Source organism: Toxorhynchites rutilus, chromosome 2 (genome assembly GCF_029784135.1).
Source record: "Toxorhynchites rutilus septentrionalis strain SRP chromosome 2, ASM2978413v1, whole genome shotgun sequence".
NCBI classification, from domain to species: Eukaryota; Metazoa; Arthropoda; class Insecta; order Diptera; family Culicidae; genus Toxorhynchites; species Toxorhynchites rutilus.
Genome location: NC_073745.1, coordinates 248432411 through 248460383, shown reverse-complemented (window position 1 = coordinate 248460383; position 27973 = coordinate 248432411). Strand labels below are relative to the sequence as shown.

The 27973-nt window shown below is 39.0% G+C and overlaps 1 protein-coding gene and 1 long non-coding RNA gene across 2 annotated transcripts; one reads left to right on the top strand and one right to left on the bottom strand.

The window, feature by feature from the left end:
• Window positions 1-48: 48 nt before the first annotated feature.
• On the bottom strand, window positions 49-27973 carry LOC129768479 (breast cancer type 2 susceptibility protein homolog). Its single transcript, XM_055770165.1, has 6 exons — window positions 27207-27973; window positions 26332-27151; window positions 13525-15606; window positions 1595-2376; window positions 1322-1539; window positions 49-1260 (listed from the first exon to the last, which is right to left on the bottom strand). Exons 1-6 carry the CDS (start codon window positions 27901-27903, stop codon window positions 145-147), a joined length of 5715 nt encoding a protein of 1904 aa, XP_055626140.1. The 5' UTR covers window positions 27904-27973; the 3' UTR covers window positions 49-144.
• LOC129768480 (uncharacterized) lies at window positions 8095-8862 on the top strand. The gene is made up of 3 exons (XR_008741680.1): window positions 8095-8138; window positions 8195-8241; window positions 8486-8862. It is a non-coding gene; the product is annotated as an uncharacterized LOC129768480 (long non-coding RNA).

Here is a 27973-nt window from a genome sequence, read left to right as displayed (position 1 = left end):
GCAACCTGGATTTCGGAAGAAATTGAGGACTGTGGTACGACAGGTGGTTAACGAATAGAAATACTTTACTAAAACTAAAACAATTCATTGCGATTTGTTAACCTAGAAACCAACGATCTAACAATAACATATTTTCAACAAATACTATAATGTGTCGTCCCTGTGGGTTGATTCGATTCGTCTATCCAGCCTAGCTGGAGTTTTAAAGCTTCTACGCGCGCGAGGGTTGCTGCGCATTATGATTGGGGATAATTTTGGTGGACTTTTGTAAGCGGCAGCTAACTGCTCAATTTTGCGCTTTTGCAAACTGGTGGACTGTCCAACGCTTGGTGAAGGATGAGTACGGGTTTGTTCTGTTGAATTAATACTGCTTAGAACAGATCTGAGAGGAGTTGAACACTCGATGGAAGACGTTCCGTGACGATTTTGCATTGATGTTCGACCATTTGATATTCGCGACAGATTTCTCTCTTTGATTTGTTCAATTCTCTGACAGCACTCATTAGAAAATAGTTCCAAATCGATGGTAGCCAGTGAAGAGTGAAAATTTTGTAATTCATCTACGAAATGAATTGCTTTCGAACTCTCACTAAATGTGGTACATTCGGAGGCGAATGCGATAGGAATTACGCTGGAAGCATTAATTGGTCGCCATTGTAGATTCGAGATGCAAAGAACTGCCAGCGGCTTTACCACATCTTCGTAAGCAAACGCTCTGATTCCAGACCAGAAATTAATGCGAAGTAAGTTCATACTAAGATTCGCGACGTAAATCGTTTGAAATCTGTTGGCCTCAAAATTACCAATATGAACAACAACACCAATAGTGTCAAGTTCATTGAATGGAGGACGAAAGTTCGTGACATCAATTTCCGATATTTTTGTGAGCTTTCTAAACCGCTCAACGGGCAGCTCAATTTGCGGCTGATTCAACAAGTTGTAGGTACAGCTTTTCCCTGCTGTAAGTTGCAGCTCTCCATTTCTGGTACCATTTGCTTTCGTATTGCAGATTTCTAATATTTTACGCTCTTGAATAATTTCGTTGAGATGTTCAGGCGGACGCCATATTGTCAAAAGTAGGATCTTATCGGGGGCTCGGGCATCCATTACACGAGCTTTGAGCATTGGTGTTACATTTTGTCTTCTATTCTGATCTTTCATACGTTCCTTCACGCGTCGATTTATTTCCTGTAAATTTTCTTCCTGTTTGCGTCGGTGATGTTCCAGTATAACATCTCTCTGCGTTGCACTGATATCAATCTGAAATATAAAAACAGTTAACACAAACTTCGACGTCTGTTAGTTATATTTATGACCTAACCTCAATGCATGAGATATCAAGACCAGCATCAATTAATTCCAACAGCTCTGCTGTTGACGCAGATTTGTAAAGCAAGCTCTTCGATTTATGAACGAGTTTTTCACTCTTCTCGACTTCTATCTCTTTTTGAATCTGACTGAAGAGCTTCTGGAAATTTTCGAACCTCGCGGCATCGTTCGTTACTGAACATCGACGCTCTGCACGTTCCGATCGTAAAACTAAAATATATTCATAATCATTTGAGCATTTTTCAAATACACTGAAATTAGTTACCTGATCCCAAGCTGCCGTTTTTTGTCTGATCAACATACAACATCGGATAGACGCGGATCACAACCGCCTGCAATCTGGTCACGAGTCCGCCATTATCCAAAATGTTATTGCAAGGTACGAGAAAGCTATTAGGCACTTCATACAACCCTAATTTGCAGAACCATCTAGCCCTGCGAGTGGAGTTAGCATGGATTCTCAGTCTTACATCGCTTGGCAACTGCAAAGGCGTGCATCCTTCGGTTAAGTTCACTAGTTCTGCGCCTTGGATCATCAGTTTAGTCCCCACCGCTATCATCCCTTTGGAGATAGCCAGCGTCAAAGGGGGGTCTATGATTGCTCTCAAAGCGTACCAGCCGTCACTCAGTTCAATTTCTGCTTCAAACAGGCTCTGACCCCTGAACACTCGAGACACGAAAAGAACCATCCGTTTACTAGGTATGTCATCTTTTTCCAACATCTTCCGTATCACAGATCGCTTTACGCAGTTAATTTCCACATGATAACGATACAGTAACTGATTGTACACATTATCAGGGGTTGTTATTCCGTGGAAGTGTGATGAAAGATTTCGCTCCATGGAGGATAATTTTAGAACAATCCATTTCCACGCATTTTCGATCCATCCATCTGGTACGAGAGTCGGATCGATCCCAGGAGCAGCGAGAAAAGTTGAACTGATTTCGCGCAGCCCAGCCTGACAGTAATCGTCTTCTATCAGGTTAATGGTGGCGTCGGGATCCCCCAAAGGAAAGCCATCGATGTTTTCCAAACAGTGACTTCGGCTAAAAAAGTAAAAATGTAGTTTTCGCTCAATTTTTTTTATTGCCATTTCATGCCAAACCGGTTCTTTATCGCAAAATATTAGACCCGTTTTTTCATTTTTTCATCAGGGTGACCATTTCCATTTCGGTGTGGTCCAAAAAATTATTTTTTCCATTTTTTCTAAAATTGACTTTTCTCAAAAATTCATAACTTTTGATCTAATATGATCGACATATAAAATAAAAAGAAATTAACTTCTTTTAAAAAATATTAAGCTAGCAAAAAAAATGGATTTTGTTTCCGTAATTATTGATAGTAACGGGTATTTCAATAGGGAAGTTACAAAAGTAGACCGATAGGGATAGCAAACGACACCATATTTTTCCCCGCTCTCTTCAGTAAGGGTTACCATTTCATAATGGAAAGATATACGATCCAACAACGAGTCGAGATTATTAAAATGTACTACCGAAATACCGAGTCAATGGCCTCAACTTTAAGAGCGCTACGTCCAATTTATGGTCGTCATAAGCGTCCTGCCAACAATTGAGCGTCTAGTGGGTTAATTTGAATCCACAGACACAGTACAAAATGTTCCCTTGCCAGTGAGACAAAGAAGTGCCCTTAGTGTCGAGAATATTGCTGCCGCTAGCGCATCAATTGAAGAAGACCCAAATCAGTGTCTCACAAGTCGTTCTCAAGCGTAGGGCATCTCTGTGACGTTGTTGTGGCGAATTTGGCGAAAAGATCTTGGCCTACATCCTTACAAGATCAAATTGACGCATGAACTGAAGCCACTTGACCACCAGAAGCGTCGTATGTTCGTGGTTTGGTGCAGTTTATGGTCCGGCGGCGTCATAGGGCCGTATTTTTTCCGTGATGATCAAGACCGGCTCGTTACTGTGAATGGGAATCGCTACCGCTCAATGATAACCGAATATTTATGGAATTGGACAATATGTGGTTTCAACGGGACGGCGCCACAAGCACAGCGAATTTCACAATCGATTTATTGAAAACCGAGTTTGGTGAGCGTGTTATCTCATGGTATGGCCCAGTTAATTGGCCGCTTCGGTCGTGCGATTTGACGCCGTTAGACTACTTCCCGCTGGGCTACGTCAGGTATATAGTCTATGTCAACAAACCAGCAACGATTGATGAACTTCGTACGAATATCGAACGTAAAATTGCAGCAGTATCGGCCGATTTATGCTTGAAAACCGTCGAGAATTGGGTTCAGAGTGTGCGACAGCGACAGCCACTGGACTTCTGCAAGCGTACCCGTGGCGGCCATGCAAAAGAAATCGAGTTCCATACATAATGGCATCAAATGTACTTTCACATGAATAAAGAATTTCATTGATATCCAAAATCGTTTTTGATTTTTTTAAAAAAAAACCTTGTGTAGCGCTCTTATTGAAAAACCCGATATTTGGTTTTAATGGTTTATGTGGTTTCGGGACCAAGAGCGCCACACCCTTTGGCGCAAAAAACCCATCCCCATTTGAAATCAAAGTGTAAATCAACTTTTAAAAAATCAAAACTCAATACTACGTAAAAGTAGGTGATTATTAGACCTTTTTGCCATTTCAGTATCGTTGATTTATTTTTAGAAGAACAAAAAAAAGTGGGTACTTTTAGGATATGACATCAAAAAAATCCACTTCATGGTTTATTAAAAATAATAATAATAAAAACAAATAAAAACAGATTATTAATAGTCAATTAGACCCCCTTTAGCATTGATAACCAACTGACAACGCTTTGGTATACTCTCCACGAGGTTCCGGAGGTGTTGGGGGTCCAGCTCGTACCAAGCCATCTTCAACGCAGCAGAATACTTTTATCCACCTTGTTGACCAGAATCGCCCATAAATTTCCAATAGGATTCAAGTTGGGGCTCTGGGGTGACCACATCATTCGTTTGATCCGAGCCGATCTTGCTGTTCTCTTCGCAGTGTGCTTCGGGTCATTATCTTGCTAGGAAGTGTAGTTATCCTCCAGCCATATTTTCAGCATGGATTCTTACGAATTCACGCACAAAATGTCGATCGGAAGCCATAAAGGGTGTCCCACATCAAATTGCATCACAGAAAAAACATTGTAGAAAATTACTTATTCGGTACTTTCTTTTGAAAATTTCGGTAGAAGAAGTGTTAGAGTGCATTGTTTACACTGTATTTTTATCGCTGTCAGTTTTTCGAAAATTGTAAAAAATGGCGTCACCCGAAAAACAACGTCGCGAATTGATTTTACGCAAGCATCTGGAAAATCCTCAACTCTCTCATCGGGACATCGTAAAACAACTCGGAATCGTGCAGACAACGGTGAGTCGTGTGATTAAACGTGACTACAGAACTCTGGGAATCGAACGAATAGAGAAATGCTGTCCGAATTCTATTAGTGATCAGGATCACAAGCGCGTCGTGAAAGCGTTGAAGCGGAATCGTAATGCTTCGGTCAAGGATGTGGCCAAAAAGTTGAATCTGTCCAAGTCTTTCATTCAGAGAGCCTAGGACCGGGAGGAACTGCATACGTACAAAGTACCGAAGGCTCCAAATCGTGACGAACGGCAAAATACGGTGGGAAAGTCCCAGGTCCGGAAACTGACGAATCCTCATTGTTTCACCATGGATGATGAACTTACGTCAAGACGGACTTCCGACAGCTCCTGGGGCTACTGTTCTTCACCGCTCAGAACAACTGTATTGTTCCGAAGGAAGTAAGGAAGCAGAAACTTTCATAGATTGCCAAGAAATACATGATTTGACAAGCGATCTACTCATGTGGTAAAGGGAGTGCGCCGTTCGTGACTACTGGGACTGTAAACGGTCAAATCTACCTCAAGAAGTGTCTACAGAAGCGTCTGCTTCTTCTGTTAAAGCAACACGATGACCCTACAGTTTTTTACCCGGATCTAGCTGCATGCCACTATTCAAAGGATGTCCTGTAGTGGTAACAAACCAACGAAGTCATTTTTGTACCCAACGACATGAATCTACCCATTTCATTGAGACTCCTTACGCTGGAAGTCACGCACAATCAAATTTCGAACCTGTGTTGAGATTTGCTTTCCACCCACTTCCCGGAAGCTTCCACAACGTCAAAACACGTCACTACGAACAAAAAAGTTGACTGAACAGTTCCGAAAATTATGTTTGTGTCAGATGTAATCTCTAAAATTACCCATTTAGGAACAAAAGTATTTTTTTTTGTTTTTCTAAAAAATAAGTCAACGATACTGAAAAGGCAAAATGGTTTGCTAATTACCTACTTCCACGTAGTATTGACTGGAATATCGAAAAGTTTGAAAAAACTTTCAATAACGTTTTCAAATAGGGGTGGATTTTTTTGTACACCATTAGTGTATATTTTTTAATATTCTTATATATTCTTTTCCCGCTGTACCTATGCGTTTCTTCGCCCACAATATGTACAAACGTTCTTCTATAGGTTTTCAGCATATCGCACGAACCCAGCGTATCACAAAACTCGATGAATTCCTGTTAACTTTTGTCCGCCACGGTTCCACTGATTCTATTTTTCTCCACGAAATGTTCAAGACTTTTTTGCAACATCAGGATAGTTTGTAATTACTGTTGGATCGATACAAGAAATATAGCGTGTCACGGGATACGACAAAGGTAATCGTTCCTACATTTTTCGAAGAAATGCTTTGTAGTACTCTTTACAGTTCTGTCGAAAAATCAAGATATTTTTCTCAGAGACTTGATTTTTCTCTACAACACTGTTGACAGATGCTGGCAGAAACGAATCATCGGAGGTTCATGAGGGACTTCAGATTCCCTTTCAAAAGTACAGGCAAATTTATCCATTACTGGTTTGATAAGGTTCGTCAGTTCGGAGAAAAGAAAAGGCGCCACAGGCTCGTCACTCTGCCACCGGTTGGTTTTCGATCCATCTTACTCCGCAAAACTTCAGGGATAACTTCCAGTAGTTGAAGAGTACTCCGCATATCTTCACGAAACGTTCTTAAACAGGCTGTACAAGCACTGGAGAAATTATTAAATTTTCCAACCAGTCTTTTCCATTCCTTCTTTGAATGAATTGTGCATAACATGCAAACCGCGGCTACCTATATTCGTGAGCTCGTAGTTACTTTTCAATTAACATGGGGACCGTCCATGCTGAGTTGACCCGCTTTCTCCAACAAACTAGGTTTAGCTTCAAAACATTTCTTCAATCCGTCGATCAAGTCCAGTACACAACACCGTATGTTGTGATCAAGTAGCTCATTTTAGTTCTTTTGAGCTAAATTTTTGGTGCTATTCCACTGTCCGGAAACATACGCGGAAAGAGCTTAGCACTAGAGCCTTTGAGTTGCATGGGATCAGGTCTACCACTTACTTCCAGATTGCCCAAATGAGCTTACGACCTGACTCGTGTCTGTATTCTGCGTTTCAGTGGAAATAGACAAATTACAGTTGTTTTCAACTGTACCTACGAATGCGATTTTCTTTGCTCTTTTTCTTTGGTAGCGACTATTTTCATTCTTATTATTTTTGTTATTTTTAGTAATTAATTTATTAATACTCACGTTTTACGACAGGCCTGAATTATAAATTAATCGGTAGAATGGTATAACTTTTGTATGGTTGTGTTTGTGGGGAGATGAAGAATCAGACTTGCATCGACTAGAAACTCTAACTCTTAACTCTTGTCGACGAAAGCTCCGTTAACTAAAAATATTAATCCATCTGATTTTTCCTGGTTTTGAATGAAAATTCCTGGTTATTTCCTGATTTTTTCTGGTGAAAATAAATTCCTGGTTTTCCTGATTGAGTTGCCGACCGTTTTAGTGATGGTTGATTGTATTTTTTTTCATAATTTACACGGTTTAGAGACAAGGGGCGCTATATTTTTTATATATATTCTTGAAAGCTCAGGTCTTTTTACATAACATATTCAAGAATCAGTGAGGCGTTTTTTCCTTTTCTAGCAATAATTTTTCAAAGTTGACATGGTTTTGTTGCGCAGGTAACCTAATGAAAAATCCAACACATAAACTAATTTTATTCCGGACCTGCCATATTCAAACCTGCCATAACAAAAAATTATAAAATCTTCACGCGATGATCACACGAACTGACAGTTACAAAAATAAGAAAATAAATAAATTATGGATTATTTTTGGATGTTGGAATGTGACTCAAATAAATCTTATCAAAAAACTATCTTTGGAAGCTGAGACCGACACTGATATTGTTCTTGCCGTTAAGCGCGTTTTCGCTCTCTTGTTGCGGGCTCAATGAATGCGCAGCACTAACGGTACGGGACTCAACGTGTTAACCATCGTAGACCATAAATTTCTAATTGTTTTCAATTCTGATAAGCCTCTCCAAAAGATGTTTTATTTTCTTCTCCCACGTGAATACCTACCTATCTACCTTAAAAATGGATTAGTTTACTGTTTACTCTTTATGAATATGTTGATGGTTCTGAAAAGAACCTTTGGTGTTGTGTTTTTGTTTTTTTTTATCTCATTTATTTATTTATTAGGCTCATTAGCATTTTAGCTGTAACAGAGCCGGGTTTTATTCGTGTACATGTACATATGTTTATGTTCCTATAAATTATAAATTACACAGTCGTTACCCAGATTCCTATATTTTCGAGCGGTTATAAGCACAGTGTCGACCGAGTGACGAAAAGTGCTACAAAAGTACACGAATTGAGCGAATCGCTATCACAGCAGCCGTTTTTTTCCTCATTGAACTGTCAAAACACAACACAACAGTTTTTGGAAAGAGAAACGATTTTTGTAAGTATTAAAAATTGCTTTTATTTTCAGTTTAAACTCAATTTAATTCGTTTCAGATTGGCTTGATCGAACTCCCGAACTGCAGAGTAGACAGATAGGACAGGTGAGTAAGTTTATTTCACTGTTCTATCAGAAAAATCTGTTGTATTGATCGGCAGAGACATAGAGGCAGTTGAATTATTAAAATAATTGTGCCGGATATTTTTCCCGTATCTAGGGATGTGACCGGAATAAATATTTGATATCTGATAACGAATATTTATTCCGGTAATATAATAAAAATAATATCGTTTCTATAGGCTATAATATTTTATATACATGTATACTATTTATTATTTTTATTTCAGGTTAATTTCACATTGCCTTTTATTGCTCCAGCTTCAACAGGCATCATAGTAAATACAGTGATACAGTACAATGATTTATTTTTGTTGCATAGTTTTCATGTTTTTTGTTATGAACGGAATCGACCTAATAGTAAAAACGGTTCCTTGTTTCTGGTTTTTTCTAGACCAAGGAATCGTTTTTGTTATCGTTCCTATTATCTCTAACGTATAATATACTTTCGTATTAATTATTTTATTTATTTTCAGGTTAATCCCGCATTGCCTTCCACCGCTCCACCGACAGCAGGCATTCACATCAATATTATTATATACTACACATACTTTTAACATGAATATATATTTAGATGTACATTATAAAACTAAGTGAATAACCGATAAGTTGATGATTGTATTTCAAGTTGCAATTGTATTTAAGTGTAAATTGCTTTTTCTAGAAATAAAATACATATTTTTTATCAACAGTATTTCTTTCATCACATTTTATTTTCATTTCCTTGAAAAGAAACAGAGCCATAATAAGGGTCGAGCAGTTTTGCGTGTGGTCGACGCGGTGCCAGATTGGCCCAATGTTGGCTCATAATTGGTTGTCAAATACGAAGGGTAGGTCTACAGAATCATTGCAAAATGGCACGATATCGGTACCGTTGTCGACACCATTTGTTGGGACCAATTTTGCACAACAAAGTAGACTGGGTAGTAGTAGCCATTTAGGCGTTAAGTTTTTTCTGTTCCATTACATTATGGTAAATTACACAGTAGTAGCCATTTAGGCGTAAGGGCATTCTTTCTGTTCATCCATTGTTCAGCAGAGCGGACAGCGGAGACAGTTGATATTGATCATTGTTGAGTTATTTATAGAACAGCAGCCCGATGTTTCTTGCAGAGCAGAGCAGTTGTAAGGATGAATCGATCTTATTTCGACCGTGGATCGATTTCCATCGCTGATGATGGTTGCGTGGACGTTGTTATTCTATAACAACACAAAGATGGTCAATTGAGGGCCCTGAGTTTGAACTCACGATCGATCGCTTGGTAAGCGAACGCGTAACCAAGTGGCTACGAAGACCCCCGTGTTTTTGTTATCACTCGATATTCCCATCTTGTTCGGTTAAACCTCCCTGTTTAGCTATTGCGTTTGCCACTCGCCACAGCTTTCACAGTTGGAAAATTTCTTCCCATCCAGCTTGTGACATGTTGTTCAGTAAATTACATTTAATGCGACGTGCCGGAGAAACACTTTGCCACTCACTGAAACTAATTGTTGCCCTGATGAGCGCCGAACCGAAGCTGCTCTGTTCTTGATGCGGGTTTTCTGATTGTCGTGAGCAGCTTTGCAAGCCAACTCGAGCACTCCGACGGCCGAAACTCTATAATCGCTGTTAGGTATACTGGTGCTCCGGCACCAATCCGTTCGGCCTAGTTACCCTTGAGGAGCAATCAGTGAATGCAACCAACAGAGAACTGGAGACCTGCACGGTTCGAGTGAGACTTTGCCTTTCCCTTAACTTGTCCTCCTTTGTTACGTCCACGATGCCGATGCCGTACAACCACACGGGTTTACGGTTTGAAAGAAAATAAGATATTTTTTTGGGGTCCGCGTGTTTTATACTCTAGCGGTACACACTCACAGGATAGAGACAAATCGGCAGACTCAGCCAGAGGGGCGAGTCCAACGAGACGAACGAATGAGCGTTAAAAGGGAGCGATGGCAAAAAAATACATTCATTACGATTTGTTCGCTCGTTGGATTCACATGCAGGCTAAAAAGGGTCCTTTTCAGGATCACAAAATTATCTTCAATCTAAAGAGTTTATTGTTTTGTTATCACTCGATATCCCCATCTTGTTCGGCTAAACCTTTATGTTTAGCGATTGCATTTGCCACTCGCCACAGCTTTCACAGTTGGAAAATTTCTTCCCATCCAGCTTGTGACATATTTTACAGTAAATTACATTCAATGGCACGTCGCATTACCACCACTCAGTATCGGATTGGAGGTAATTTTAACCTGTAATTGAACATTTGCGATGACAGTGGTACAGTGTCGACTTTCAATGTGGGGTCATAATTTGGACCCCGAACTCTATGTTTACAAAAATGTCCAACTAAATATGTCGCATTACAGATCCGTCCAATTAGCTAAATGTCGAGATAAGTGTAAATTACTGTACTTTCAATCTAGAAGCAATTTAAGAATTGGTGAAAATCAATAAGCTCAGAACAACTGCCAAATTCACATACTCATCATATCCTGGCAAACAAATTATGAAAAAATCAATTTGTGTTTTATTATTATTTTGGATATTGTTTTAGAAAGCATTGAACTGTATTTCCTAAACTCTTTTTTGGAAGGTTTAATGGCCCTGAAAAGCGCCTTGTTTTATGGAATGGTTCCAATTTAGAAAACTTAGTACTCGTGCTTTTGAAAAAAACCATTTCGAACGCCCTCGATGCCGCCTTGTTCTGGATTTGCCACCAAAGCAGTTTGTATAAAGAACAAACTTTTTTCTTCTGCTACCTGATGCCGTTTTGCGATTGCGTTTGCCACTCGCCACTCGCTGCAACTGCCTGTTGTTGTCTTGATGTCCACCGAACCGAATGTGTTCTGTTCCGAATGTGGGTTTTCTTATCGTCGCGACCAGCTTTGCCAGCTAACTCGATCACTTCGGCGGCCGAAACTATATAACGTCGGTTAGGTGGACTGGTGCACTGGTTCTAACGCGCTCGGCCTAGCTACCCTTGCGGGGAACTCCAGATCAACACGGTTTGAGCGGGATTTTGCCTTTCCCTTCATTTTCCTCCTTTACCATGTCCAGACATGGCTGCTTGGGTTGGTTTGTTGATGTGTTGTGATGCGAACCGATGTGGTGTACGGTTTGAATGAGAATGATCGTTACGGCAGCGGAACGGGGATTTTTAAGCTGACTGGCTGGTAGAGAATTACGCATGTGTGAGACTGCGACCAATGTTTCGTTAATTTTTTTCTTTTTCCTTTCCAATCGTGCTTCATTCTATTTCGCTGTTGCTCTGGTTGCCCGTTTTGGTCGGTACGATTTGAGGAGCACAGAATAGACCAATCAAAAATGGGCACATAGTGCATTTTGACAATGCTTGATATTTCACAATTATTTAATTATTTATCTCAAGAAAAATGAAATGTTATTCGTTATGGTAGATGCGTAGATATATTTCCTATCAATTGATGCAAAAACCTTTGCGATCTATTGAGAAATGCTCGAGTTATAAGCGTTCCAAATCTTGCATATTTTCTTACTTGTTCAGTGCCTAGATTTCCATTTCACCCCCTATATCTTCCGGTTAGACGTAGTCCTACGTCAAAAAAAAACTAGAGTGGGTTATATCTGAGATATAACCGCAAGGTTAACGTAGTAATCATTTGTTTGAAGTTGCGTCTAAATCAATTCTCAATAAATGGATGAATGGATATTTTGTTTTCCCTTTGAATTGTCTTGCGTTTTTTTTAAATATATTCGAAATGATATTCTTTCGTTTGAGGTCTCTTTTTGATGTTCGACACTCAAATCATCAAGATAAGCTTATTCAATCATACAAAATAAATTTTCCTATATGACGGACAAATATTTGCGAAATTATACTTTCCCCCTTAGGTCCATTCACAAGCAATCGATTTTGCGTGTTCGTTCATAACGGCAGTAAAAAAGAAACTGACAGAGGTTGATCAGCCGACAGATCGTGTATCATGCATCAATCACAGACCAATCGAGACTGAAATGAAATTTCAAGAAGCTATCGCTATTTATGAAAATTCAAAAAGTTTGCATTCGAAGCAGTTTTTGAGCTACTGAAACAAGTTTTTATTGGCAATAAGTGAAAAAAACATCTCTCGTCTTTTATCTTTCGAATAATGTTATTTTCAAACCACTTCATTCATTCGGTAGAGAGATATTAAAGCTCAAAACTTTGTGTTCCGAACGTAACCCCCTCGTTCTCGAGACTTTGAATTTATACCCCGGTACAGAAATGAAAGATGTAATATGACGAAAAAACAAGAAAAACATGAAAGATTCTGTAACATGGACCTTTCCATAGTGACTTGTTTTGTTAGATAATTCCATAAGTAATAACCGGTTACCGGTCTTTCAAAATCATGTTTTTTTTCAATATAATATACTTGTCATAGTCATGAGTCACCCTCTAAGGGTGACACCCGGGGCGGACCACCCCCTCCGCCCCTCCTACACTACGCCACTGAATCTGGGAAAGATGTATCACCTAAATTCAATCTAATTAATTTATGGGATACAAAAGTAGAAGTAGTTGGGAAAGAGTAGTCACCTGCTTGTTTGGTAGTATAACTATTGACTATAGATGCCGTGTTGATAGTCACCTTATGTTCGAAGAATTTAATGACTTTTGAGTCACCCTGTACTTCAGTAGAGCTGCCGCATGTCAAAATATAAATTTGGCCGTAGTTCTGTGCGCATGTTATATAAGGAATTTCACGTGAAATTTAGTTTATCAATCTGATATGTTGGACAAATCATCAGTTTGGACGACTGTTCACATATTCCAGGAGAGGTGAACAGATATTTTATTAAATCCCAGCGATTAATTAGCATAGAAATTACTTTGATGTTTGGGGGCATAGGTAAATAACGATTTACAATGTTCTTTTTACAAAAGCTGATATACCTCAGAATATTCTGCTCTTGAAGAGGTTCCTTTTGTGGCTTTGACCCCGAAAAAACATGCCACTAAACCAAGCCTCGTTATGCGGAACGTTATGTGTTTCTTATTACGTTTTTGTATGCATGAGAAAATTTAAATTGCGACTCTAGGTGAATAGACCAAGCCCCTTTTTTTAAATGTACTTACTATATCAAATATGATGGAAAATTTGATTTTCGAACCACTTTAAATTAGAAATGGTTATCTAAATGAAAAAATAAGAAATACGGATCTAATATTTTGCATTATAGGGCAAAACCACAAATTTTCACAAAAATCTGAGAACCACTATATCGGTTTTGCATGGAATGACTGGTATTGCTACTTACCCGTATAAGCTGACCATGTCGAACTTGAAATTCGCAACGTTTTCTGCTGTTACCATTCTAATCCGTTCCGAAACATCACCTAGATCTTTTGGGGATGGTTTACAACCTCCAACATATTTCTGGATTGTACACCGCTCGCTTTGAAGTTTCTTCTCCACAAATACATTCATTCTTGGCTTCCGTTCGGACTCCGGTTTCGTTTTTATGTATTCCATCTGACGCTTCCTGGCTTGTCCCCGAGCATCCAAGATATGCTGAGCAGGCTTCAGCCCATCCGTTACACCTGCGCTAAGATTAGCTACCGCTTCGCCAAAGCTATCATCCCACTGGACAACCCCCGATAAGCTCAATTCGGAGGGATTGTTCTCCTCAAAGCGGTTCATCAAGCAAACCTGCTTGAGTGGTCGTGCTCTGTTAGAATTCGTGGAAACAGTTTCACTTCCACAGAGCATATGCTGGAATTCTCGATCATCCAGATCTGCGAAAAACTGCTCCACTGCGACTATTTCATCGGCCTGTTGTCCCTCTGGATGTGGACCTTTCAGAGGGAAGTTCGGAGTGCTTGTTGAAAACCGGGTAACATTTCTCGCGTCATTTAGTTTGAAGCGCTTACTTGGAGTCTTCGGGTCGCAATCCTCATCTGGGACACGTTTTAACGTTTCATTTCGACACGGAACATTCTGCGCAAGAACATTGCTCGAGGATTTTTCGTTCACGAATGAATCATCGCAATCGTTCCACAGAGTTTTAGCCTTATCAAGTGCATTTTGAGGCACCGTTATCGTGTTCCCTTCTGCCGTGCTGAATCCAGCGAATGGTGGCACCACATCGGTACTCGTTTGGTTACGTTCCACTGTTTCAGTTCGAAATTTCATCTTATTTGCAAGAATTTCGTTCGAGGCCATCTCATCTCTGGATGGAACTTCTAAATCATTCCATAAAGCTTTTGTTTTCTCGATTGCATTCGCAGATATCGCTATTGTGCTTCCTCCTGCCGTTCTGAATCCTGCAAAAGATGGCACCTTTTCTTTTTTCACATGAACACTATCTGAAGACATGTCATCATCAAAATTATTCCTTAAAGTTTGAGTCTTCTCAAGCGCACCCTTAGGCACTACTATCGAGCTTTCTCCTGCCGTACTGAATCCTGCAAAAGGTGGCATTTTTTCCTTTTTCGCAAAAATGTAGTTCGAAGCTTTCTCATCTTTAGAAGGAAAATGTTCGAAATCACTCCATAAGGCTTCTGCTTTCGCGTGTGCATCCTTTGATATCGCTATTGTGCTTCCCCCTGCCGTTTTGAATCCTGCAAAAGATGGCACCTCTCCTTTTTTCGGAGACTTTTCATCCTTCAGTGAATCTTCTAAATTATTCCACAAAAATTTGGCCTTCTCTAATGCATTGTTAGACACTGCTATAGTGTTTCCTCCTGCCGTGGTAAATCCAATGGAAGATGGAATGGCTTTCTTCTCATCGTTAGTAGAATCTTCGAAATCATTCCAAAAAGTTTTTACTTTCTCAAGTGCATCTTTTGATACTGCTATTGTACTTCTTCCTGCTGTGCTGAAACCTGCACAAAATGGCACCTCTTCTTTTATTGCAGGGACATCATTCGAAGTCATTTCAGTTTCCAAATTATTCCATAATGTTATAGCTTTTTCGAACGCACCCTTAGACACTGCAATCGAGCTCCCTCCTGCTGTATTGAATCCTACAAAAGGTGGCATTGCTACATTTTTCGCAAGAATCTTGCTCGAAGCTGACTCAGCTTTAGATGGATAATCATCGAAATCTTCCCATAAAACTTGCGCTTTCTGAAGCGCTTCCTCGGACACCGCAATCTTGTTTCCTCTTGCCGTGCTAAATCCTACGACAGGTGGCACTACGTCGGTGTTCACCGGAGCGCATGCGTCTTTCTCGGGAAGATTTTCCAAGGGAATGTTTCCCGTAATATGCGTGGTACTTACAGAGGCCGATGGGAAGTCACCCGCAGTAGACGTTGGAGGTTTAGTGGTTTTTGTTTTATAACGTTTACTGGCAAGTATTTCGCGGTCATGGTCAATATCGGCTAACGGAGGAATACATCTGGAACAAAGGATATAAAACAAATTAAATCAATGGAGTGAAAACTTCGAATAATAATTTCAAATAATGTTTCAAATCTGCGCAACTGGGAGAAACTGCATGTCTGCTTGAAGCTAATAATAGATAACATTTTCAGGAGTAATAAACAGATTTTTACACATAAAAATCCGATATCGTTATCTCAAATGAAACAAGCGATATACAATTGTTGTCGAGAAACAACCTTAGAAAGAACGAAACACAGAATCTCAATTGATGTCAGATTGCGAAGAGATTTTAAAAATTTCAGTTGCTTAGTTTGAGTATTGAAAAATTAAATACTAGATTATTTTTTGAATCAGTATCAATTATTATGTTATTAACCTTAATTACACAAATCTTCATTTTTGTTGTGTTGTTCTATGTATTCGTCCACGCGTTAAATTGACGCGTGTTCGTAGAGATAGGTATATCAGAAAGTCTGTACACCTACTGTTAAAAGTTTCTGCAAGGAATATTGAACATATTTTTTTCTGTCAATGATTTTCTATTGCAATGATGAATTTTTTGTGGATATATTGAAATATTTTATATTAGTAGGGGAAAATCGGGAAAAACGGACAAGGTAGGAAAAATGGACACCCTTGTATAATTGATAAATTACATTTTTATTTTAAATTTTAATTATGCAAACTTGCAATCCAGTTTACCACATTTACTGTGGTAAACTTTTCATTAATAATGGTCATCTCTAATTTCAAAAAGTTACCCCATAAAAAATGTTCACCACCTCGAAAAAACACCCTATGCCAAATATCAGCTCAATCGGACTTAAGGGAGAGTGGCGCAAAGTGATCAAAGTTTGAGTTTTTTGAAAATCGAAAAATCACCCAAGGGGAGAGTCAAGGAAATCCGGGTTTTCGAAAAAAAAATCTTGATGCCAAATGTCTTAAAATAGCATGAAACGAGATCGAGATCTAGTGTCATCTCGAAAAATTTTATTTTGTCAAAAATCGGCAATCTGGGATTTTTTTTCGGAATACCAAACGAAAAGTATGGTTTTAGGTGCCAATAAAAATAGTTATCTCGATTTTTCATACAGAACTTGCTATGAAATGTTGATTTGTACGATAATATATCCTATGCAAAATATTAGCTCATTCGAACTTCATTTACTGGTGTCACAAACGTTAAAATTTTTTTTTTGAAAAACGAAAAATCACCGAAAATCGAGGTTTTGAAAAAAAATGTTGATGCCAAATATCTTAAAAGTGCATTACTCGTCGAGATTTACAGTTATCTCGATTTTGTTTCGTCAAATGTTTTTTGGCAATTGGTCGTTTTCCGTCTGAAAATTCGATTTTTGAAAAAAAAAATTTTTTGATATGCAATCAGCAATGCACACGCTAGTTACAATGAGCACTATCCATTTGTGCGCGTCATTAGTTAAACTATCGACCACGAGGGTACTTACATGCTGATTTCCCCCAGACACCTTGGATTTGAAATCTCTGTTAGGGAATACATTTTGGTGGGATCAAAAGCTCCCTCTATTTTCATGTATTTGCAATGCCGATTTTCCCCAGGCAGCTTGGTTTTGATGTCTCTTTTAGGGAATACACTTGTGCCGATTTCTCCGTATCTTCAATTTCGACCAATCAGAACGAGGTATTTCCGTTTAAAGATTTTTTGATTTTTTGCTAGTTAGTATCATATGATATATTATTTTATCAATTGTGATGAATTGTTATGGAGTGCTCTGATCGATTGGAGCAAATATTTCGTAAATCCATCAGGAAATAACTGACCAATAATTGTAAGTACACGAGCCGCCGCATGTGTCGTCAATTTCGACCAATCAGAAGTGGGTATTTCCGTTAGGATAGGGGTTGAGATTGTCCAATTATTCGATAGTTAGATTCATGACATATATTATTTTATTCTCTGTTGAATAATGTTATGAAGTTCCGAAATTGATTGACGCAAAAATCTCATCAATCCATCATAAAATGACTAAGCAATAAGCGTTTGAAATTGTACAATTTTCACGATGTGCTAGATTTTCGATTTTCCATTTGTACCCCAATATGTTCCCGAAAGACGTAATCCTACGTCAAAATCCCGATTTCCAGTTTTTCGGTTTTCAAAAAAACTCAAATTTTAACGTCTGCGACACTAGTAAATGAAGTCCGAATTAGCTAATATTTTACATAGGGTATATTATTGTGCAAACCAACTTTTCATAGGAAGTTCCGAATGAAAAATCGAGATAACTATTTTTATTGACACCCAAAACCATACTTTTCGTTTGGTATTCCGAAAAAAAAGTCCCGAAGTGTCGATTTTTGACAAAAAAAAAAATTCGAGATGACCCTAGGTATCATGCAATTTTAAGACATTTGACATCGATTTTCGAAAAACTCAAACTTTGATCGCTTTTCGCCACTCTCCCTTACGTTCGATTGAGCTGAAATTTGGTATAGGATGTTTTTTCGAGGTGGTGAACATTTTGTATAGGGTAACTTTTTGAAGTTTCAGGGTCAATTTTTTTCCATACATTCATTGGCACCCTAGTGTACACCTAACTGACTTCCTGTTCAAATTGTAAATAAAAGCAGCTCGATGTAAGTTTTCATCTGCAGAAAATAAGGTTTTCATTTATATCGAGTAATTTTTTGGGGTATTTTTCGTTACGTGAATGTTTTACCATCACTTCTCTTCCAGTTTATCGAATCAGCGGTAAAGTTTTCTTCAGTTTTACTTTAGAAATATTGACGAAAATAAAATACTTATCAAGTCGGGTAAGACGGACACTCAACCGACAAAAGACAAACATTTTGTTTTAAAAACAATTTGATTATCTCCTCCTTCCTTCAACAGATGCCCACTAACTACGTTTGCAAGTGCAACCACATATTATGGACGAATCAGCAGGGCGGCTTTTAAAACTAAATTGGAATTGGTCATTCCGAATGCCGGAAACTATTTTAGAAAAATGAGAAAAATTACAAGCCGTTCTAGCTTTTTTATTAGATCGTTTCGAATGGATCGCAATCACGTCCCTTAAGTTTGTAGTCATTAGACTCTAAACAGTACCCCAATTAGCAAGGTTTGCTAGAGTTTATCTTTCAGCACTTCACAGTAGTGTTTACAAAGAAAGACTGTTCTCTGAAGCTGGCCTGTTGCACGAAGCAAAGCGCAATCAGTCGGTTAAAAAATTTATAATAAAAGTGTTAATGAGTTAATCAGTGGCGTCCCTTGAGTAAATTGACTAGTTGTGCACCTACACGGTGAATGCGAGGAACCCAAAAGTTCATAAATTTATACTCGTGTTTCCTCATATTTCAAACATTTCTGAGTATAATTCTTATTTTGAGCTTTTTTTTCATAACAGTGCGTAGTAGATTGTATATAAATTCAATATTACATTGTATAAGTGCATTGCATTGCATGGAGTGCGATAGAATGTTTCCTAAACATAATATTAGAGTCTTGTTTTCATAGACAAATTATCTTTTCAGTTAAATTTCTTCTGGTGAACTTTAAATCGCAAATCGGTCGCAGAAAGGTTTTCCAAAAAATTGCTCTGATGTTGAAGCTCTAGAAGCGATTTCTTCTCAATAGTCATAATCATAACCTTTTTTCATTTTTTTTTTTAAATTTTCTCGACAAATTTTGGTTTCGTATAGAACACTCACAGTTTATTTCATAATTTCACTTTGTCAAAATTAGAGTTCTCGTTGTTTTAGTGTATGGTACATAATGTCGGTAAATGAGAAATTTCAAGCGATTGAAGAAAATTGTATCGAAACCCAGCATGTATCCTTGCAGCCCTGGTTCGAGTGAAACCGAATCACCATTCCACTTGGTGTCACCTAGATACATTTCTTCCAGACAAGTACAAATTTCTTTATTATATGTTTCAAATATGTTGATCATCCTAGAGCTGTAGGTGCACTTGACTCTGCACATGTTCGGGATCTTCTGCTGCATAAATTTTCTCAACTCGTAATCGCACTTTGGACTTTGGATGAAAAATGATACCAAGGAAGAGAGGGAAGAAAAACATTTCCTTGTTTTTGAATTATTCGTGCAAGAGTGCAGAAAAACAATATTGAGAACATGCGCCTTACAATGAATAAAGGGTGTGTCACATCAAATTGCATCACGGAAAAAACGCTGTAGAAATTCGCCCAGTAGACCGATCCTTTTGAAAATTTTAGACAGTAAAATAAAAACTATTAAACAACTTTTGGCATTTTCTTTTTATTCATACTTCGAGCCCAAGCCCGTATGCTCGCACCTTCCTCTTTACCCCGTCCATAAAGTTATGTACAACGTCAGGTTGTAGTTTTTTTTGAACAGAAATCCATTTTCTCTTGAAGTCCGCCTCCGATTTGACAACTTTTGGGTTCTTCCGGAGGGCTTGCTTCATAATCGCCCAATATTTTTCTATTGGGCGAAGCTCCGGCGCGTTGGGCGGGTTCATTTCCTTTGGCACGAAGGTGACCCCGTTGGCTTCGTCCCACTCCAACACGTCCTTTGAATAGTGGCACGAAGCGAGATCCGGCCAGAAGATGGTCGGGCCCTCGTGCTGCTTCAATAGTGGTAGTAAGCGCTTCTGTAGGCACTCCTTAAGGTAAACCTGCCCGTTTACCGTGCCGGTCATCACGAAGGGGGCGGTCCGCTTTCCGCAAGAGCAGATCGCTTGCCACACCATGTACTTTTTGGCAAACGTGGATAGTTTCTGCTTTCGAATCTCCTCCGGAACGCTGAACTTGTCCTCTGCGGAGAAGAACAACAGGCCCGGCAGCTGACGAAAGTCCGCTTTGACGTAGGTTTCGTCGTCCATTACCAGGCAATGCGGCTTCGCCAGCATTTCGGTATACAGCTTCCGGGCTCGCGTCTTCCCCACCATGTTTTGCCTTTCGTCGCGGTTAGGAGCCTTCTGAACCTTGTACAGGGTGGGCCATTTAAAGTGGAAGGATTTGTTTTTGCAATAGCAAAGTAAAGAAGTGGAATTTTAAATTTTTTTTTTGAAATTCATTTATTTTGGTCCAAGGAGATTTGTTCTAACTACTTTTTGATTATGATATCTCGTAAATGACCGCCTCTGGCCTTGACCGCAAAATGTGCCCTTTTTTCGGCATTTTCCATCACTTTGCCCAATGTTTCGGCCGATATGGCAGCAATTTCTTGTCGGATATTGTCTTTCAGCGCAGCCATGGTCCTTGGTTTACCAGTGTATACCTTGGATTTTAAATATCCCCATAAAAAAACAGGAAGTGGGTTATATCTATGGTATAACCGCAAGGGTGACGTAGGACTATCGTTGATTTAGAGATCATTAGTTTGAAGTTGAATATAAATCCATCCTGAATGAATGAATAAATAAATATTTGGGTGACTTCAAAAACGAGAGTGTTACGTTGGAGACTCAAGGTTTTATGCATCCAATATTGGATACAAAAAACCTTGTTCTGAAGAATAATCTTCAGAAGCTTTCCTGCTAACTGCACTTGATTGACAAATCACAAAACCAAATGTATGTGGTCGCAGTATTATATGGATAGAAAACATTAAAATAAACTCGCTTGAATGTAATTTTCAATTCCAAGGGGAACTGGCAGATTATTTTTCAGCAACGATCATTTTTTTCCAGGTTTCCTCTCGATAACCAGCAAACGAAAAGAGTTGCGCGCGTGTATGTGTGTGTGTGGCGGCTGCTTCTATGTCTTCCCGAGGAACCGTATTTCGATGCTGATACTCTCTTGGTCACTAGAGTATCAGCATCGGCTTTTCTGCGCCCCTCACAGTTAAAACAAACTGATTGCATTTCAGGTCAGGTCAGGCCAGGTAATGAATCCCTCGATCCCTCGCCGTTCAGCTCGTTCAGTAACGATGTTGTCTTGTCGATGTCCTCAGGCGTCGTGCACAAATTACGTAACGCTAAAAATCCGAATTTTGAACCACCTCTCCCCCCCCTTTCGTAACGCAATTTCCTATCTCTAATAAACAGAAAGTAACGCAACATCTACCCCCTCCCCCCTTATCGCGTTACGTAATTTGTGCACTACGCCTCACGAAAAATGAATCGGTTTCGCCACCAGAATATCATTTCAGTATGCTTTTCGTGCGTGATTGAATCGAGAGAAGGTGTGGTTTACGATGGCAATTTGGAAGGCAAACTAGAGGAGAATGAACTCTCTGAGTATGAAAATTTCGGCGACTGAGCAATAATCGATTGAAAATTATATAATTTTCGCGATACGAAACATTTTCCGTTTTTCATGTTATGCATCCAATATTGGATACGAAAATTTCCACTGATGGGGAAAAAAATATTCAGAAGCTTTCCTGTTAATTGCGATTGATTGAAAAATAACAAAACCAAATGTATTTGGTTGCAGTGTTATATGGATAGAAAACATTAAAATAAACTATTTCGCATGAATGTATTTTTCAATTCCTAGGGGAACTGGCAGATTATTTTTCAGCAACGATGATAGCAACGAGAATTCCGCGCGTGTATGTGTGTGTGTGTGTGTGTGTGTGGCGGCTGCTCCGATGTTTCAAGCGGAACCGTGGCATCACTCTCCTCCTGATGGATTCCCTTTTGGCCTTAGGTGCACAAACAGGCTCTTGGTGACACCGTTCATCAGCGCATTCATGATAAACGAAATTAGCTTCACAACAACAGCGACAACATGCTCCAATCGCTGTTCAATCATAACTGAGTGGGTTTACGAGCGGCGCTCGCTTATATACCGATTTTTGATTTCAATAGCCTGTTTTGAAAGCAATTTTAAGACTATTGAAACAAGTTTTTGGATGAAAAAGTAACAAGTATATGACGCGTAGACATTTTATCTTTCAAATGAAGTGTTTATGATACCATTTCGTTCAGTTGTTTAAGAGCTATTAACGCTCAAAATCTCGGTCTCCAGCGTAACGCTTTCGTTCTCGAAACTTTGGTTTTACACCCCGGTATAGAAATGAAAGACGTAGTCCTACGTCAAAAAGTCAGGAGGCGTCAAATCAGGTGATCTCGGTGGCCAGTCATAATTGCCGTTTTTCGATATTAATCTTCCGGGGAACATTTCGCGCAATAATTTGGTCGTGGCAGCCGCTGTATGGTATGTAGCGCCGTCCTGTTGGAACCATTAATTGTCCAATTCATTTTCACGAACAAATGGCATTAAAAATTTGGTTATCATTGCCCGATAACGCTCCCCATTCACGGTTACCGTTGCTCCATTTTCGTTTTCAAAGAAGTACGGGCCGATGACTTCATCGGCATAAATGCCACACCACACAGTAACTTTTTGGTCGTAAAGAGGTTGCGTTTCGATGAATTGAGGGTTTTCAGTAGCATAAAACCGACAATTTTGTTTATTCACTCCTCCATTCAAGTTGAAATGCGCCGTTTAGTTAACACAATTGAGAAGTTATTTTGAATGTACAGCTGAACAATTTCAGCGCGTTGTTTAGGTGTGTATTGTTTCATGGTTAAAATTGTACTGAAATGACGCTTCCAACGCGGTATGACATTTGTTAATCTGACATCTCTGTCAAAAGTTATGGGGTTGCCAGATGCTTCCACTTTAAATGGCCCACCCTGTATGTACGCAGGCCCTCCCGCTGCTTGGTCCGCTGGACGAATGCACTTGACAAATTCAGCTTATTGGCGACATCCCGGACCGAACTTCTCGGATCACGTCTAAACTGCTTAACTACGCGCTTGTGATCTTTTTCACTGACGGAGCATCCATTTTTGCCGTTCTTCACCTTCCGATCGATGGTTAGGTTCTCGAAGTATCGTTTTAGTACTCTGCTGACCGTGGATTGGACGACTCCCAGCATCTTACCGATGTCCCGATGTGACAACTCCGGATTCTCGGAATGAGTGCACAGGATTAATTCACGACGCTCTTTTTCGTTCGACGACATTTTTCCAAATTTACGAAAAATTTACAGTGAAGCATGGCCAACGTGATCTATACACTCTTATCTGATTATAAGCGAAAGCTGAAGATATAATTCCTAAAAATTAAATTTCTACAGCGTTTTTTCCGTGATGCAATTTGATGTGACACACCCTTTATTATAAGCGTTTGGAACCGACTTCTTTGCGATCGCCTGGATTTCTCCTTTATCTCCTGACAGCACTCGAGCATCCATCTTTCATAGTCAAAAAGTTACACATGACCTTATAGTTTTCACAATTTACATACGTTATGCTTTCGTCGTGACCTCGGAAGCTCAGCCCATGTAAACTGAGAAGACAAAATAATTCAATGAGGATTTTCATGCCTTCTCTGTTTTTCTTCACAATTGAACGCCACGTTATGGATTATGTTTTTGGGGAACATATTGGGGATCCAAATTGAAAAACGAAAATCGATCGCATCGTGAAAGATTCAATTTTAAACGCTCATGGCTCATTCATTTCATGATAATTCGATGAGAAATTTGCGCCAACCGATTTTGGCACTCCATAAAATTTTATTTACATATATTTATGCATAAAACAATATATGTAATGAAATTAACTATCGAACATTTGAAAAATCTCAACCGTTATTCAAACGGAAATACCGCGTTCTGATTCATCGAAATCGAAGATACAAGCTTCCTCTTGTACACTTGGTAGACATGAGAATAGGTCGTAAACTATATAATGGCTTTATACCATACATATAACCCTCATTCTCTATTCTCATTCACGATTTTAGTGTGTTTGTTTGCCTTGCTGGATCATGGTATGCGCCTGCACAGTGACGCGAGATATTGTATTTCGAAAAAAAAACAATAATATAGAAATCATTGTTGACACGCACATGTAGTATTACTTTCGTCATTTTTATTAGAATTTAATTTAAATTTCTATCCCAAGCAATACGCCTTGAATGTATTCTGAGTGATATGAGTTAGAGGCGAATAAACTGCAAAGTTTAAAGCCTCTTAAAAACAAAGAAAGAAGAAGAAGTGACATGCTCTAGAACATGTGTGACTATAGTGCAAGTCTCAAGGGTTTCGTCGACGAAAAATCCTCCAGTTATTCTGGAGGGAAAATGCGGTTATTGCATACACTTTGAACAAGAAGATCCCGTCATATGTACTTCGTTCATTATGAACATTTCTCTTTTTTTCACTCACTTCATTCGACGTTTTTACACGTTTTTATAGAAAAATGGATTTCTGTCTCTCTGTCTGATCCTAATGGACTTGGAAATTACTGAACCGATCGGCGTGAATAATTGTATGTAGGGGTTTTTGGAGCCAGAAAAGGTTCTCATGATGGTTCAGAATCCCTTCACTTTTGGCGGAGAAGGCTGCCATACAAACAAAACACAAATTTCTGCATAACTCGAGCGATTTTTTAAAATGATTTAAGTTTTAAATATTATCAAGCAGCGAACCGAAAAAACTAAATTCGAATCTTGAACCAAAAATAATTGCTCAAGAAGAAGCTCTTTGTTTCGTTTAATCCAATGGTTCTCAACTAGTAGTCTGTGGTAGTCATAACCAAGTATAGAAAAGTTCATTTGCTCATTTCTCAACACCTAATTATAAATCACTCTTGTATCTCCTTGGAATAATCATGGCGACATGGTAACTGGACTGTCATACGAATGTAACACTGAATAACTCGAGAACTAATCAAGTAAATGGAATCAAACTTGGCATATAGAGGTTTTAGAGATCAATAAACGTTTCTATGTTGGTTCAGCACTCTTCCCCCCTCTCGAAGGGGAGGCTATCATACAAATGAAACACAAATTTCAGCACAACTCGAGAATTAATCAAGCAAATGGAACCAAATTTGGAATGTGAGGGTTTTTGTGTTCTACAATTACATAGTGACATGCGTTGTTAGTCCATTTGATGTTCGCGCTGATGAAGTTGATCTTTGTTAGAAAGTGGAAATGAATTTTAATGTGATAAAACGCACCGTCATATCTTCTTCTATCTATATAAATAAAAATGGATCGCCGAATGTGCTGATAAGAGCAAAGCTCGAGAAAGGAATTGTCCGATTTAGGACTGTCTTTATTCTATCATATTTTCTGTTTCAAACATTCCATGTAACGGAGAAACATGTTGGGCCTGATCACGAACGTCACTTCACGGTGAAAACGAAATGAATTCTATGTAATTTGTATGCATTTTATTCCGTTTTCACCGTGAAGTGACGTTCGTAATCAGGCCCGTTATTTGCAAGAGGTTGAAAACATTCGAACGAGAATTGCGTCTGAAAATAATCTGATATTATGTTGACGAGTTTTGGTAGAAGTACTAGGAATTTTATACGAAAAGGTAATTTTAAGGGGTAGACTAGAAGATCAATCAATGAACAGTTTTGCGATTGGACTCATGAACGCTTAGTAAGAAAACGTGGTTGTGATAACGATAAAAATTCTTCATAATCTTTAAAACCAGTGCTTTGCATCCCAGAACCAAGTTCAAGATTTGTTTGTCGTTAAATTTTGGCGAGTTTGTTGAATCCATCAATCCTTTGATGAACCGTATAAAACATGCTCCCCGCAGTAACAAGAGGAGCGCTATCGCGCTCCTCCGCCCTCAAACGATTAAGGAATGTATTACTAGAACGACTTTTTTATTAGTCGTTTATAAACTGAGACTTTACTTTCCATTGGAAATAACTGGTTAAACTATTACAGTTTAACAGAAATCATAGCGTGTAGCTGGAAACACTGTTGTATAAAATATTTACATACATACCTTTTAGTAGATATTGGATTATTTGATTGCACAACCTTTGAGACTGCCATATTTATTTCAACCTTCACTATCATGGAATCAGCATATTCATTTCTCGGTGACGAATTTAGCTGTACCAAAAAATCATCGTCGTCGTCCAGCAACCGATGCACTCCGTCGAAATTGTGTTCTTCGTTCATTTCGGAGCAGTATTCACGTTCCGATTCAGAATCACTCCGAAACAGCCAGTCCACTTTCAGAATGTGCAGAGATTCGTTACTTTTCGAAGCTGGAAGGGAAATGGGTTTGGTTGACTCAGGGGAGAATCTGTTGAATGGCAGCTCTCGATTCAGAGAGCCCGAATCTTGCTCGGACTTCTCCTGTGAATTGTTCGATCGTGAGAAGATCTGAGATAATTGTCTCAAATTTTCCTTGATCAAAAAACTAGACACCAAATTGTCATCTGAATTGCACGGGGTTTCTTGCGGTATTTCATCGACAGAGTCGGTATCCAAACTTTCAAAACTTTTGATTTCATCATCTGATGAAAAATCCTTATCCTCGTAACTTAGTCGTCGAACAGCAGCCATTCTTGGAGTACTAGTCCTTTTACGCACTTGTTTTTTTCTAGAATATGTTCTTCGAATACTGGATTTATTCACCAACTGAGGTGGACTGTTGATATCACTTTGAATTTTTATCAATCGTCGCCGCAATCGTTCCGACTTGATTTTCGAATAATCTATATTCGTTTCCGTCTCAGTGCCATCATCACTGAAATCATTCACGATAGTGTATGTCAATGCATTCATCCGGCTAGGACTAGGACAACCATCCGAAGCTAAAAAAAGGGTACTCGTTAACAAATTATTAACTGTTGTTCCAAAACAACTTACTTCTTGTACAATCTCTAAACAAAGAACATTGACGGATGTTACTCCAACGATTCTTTCCGGCAGCTACAGAGGTGAGCGTTTCTGGTGTTTTGTTGCAAACTACACTCTTTGAAGGACTGTTCCAATCTTTTATTTCGTCGATTGGGTTTTTATTTAGACTAGCTAGAATATCGGCAGCTTCACAAACACCTAACATTTCCGAATCCAAGTCAAATTGAGTGTAGCTATAATTCGCTTTCTTGGGAGTCTGAACACTTGTTTCCTGCTTGACTTCTACCTTGACAGTACTATTTTCAGGCTCGATGAGATCTTTTATTTTCACAAATCTGTTCCTAACATTCAGGAGGAATTCCTCCGAATGCTGAACCTTACCATCCAGTTCGATTTGGTTGGCCTTTTCCAACATTCTAGCCGAAGCAAGTGGATCTTCATTTACAAACTCGATGTCACTATCATCGTCGAAATAAAGCAAATTAATATCCGTCTGTTTAACGGAATACACTACCGGTTCGGTCGTATCAACCCGCTCTGGTGCATTCGTCAGTGAACTGGTACCACCAGTGGCGGGACATTTTGTACTCTCCGTGATATTCTTGTCGCAAATCAGAGACGATCTTTTACGTCGTTTAAAGTAATTCGTTTTTCTACCAGATCTTCGTTGCCTCAGCGATTCCGGGCTGGCGGGCACTTCCTCCATGGTTATCACGGAAAGATTCCGCCAATAAAGCACAATATGGTAAACAGAATGTGAACAAAATCATAACACC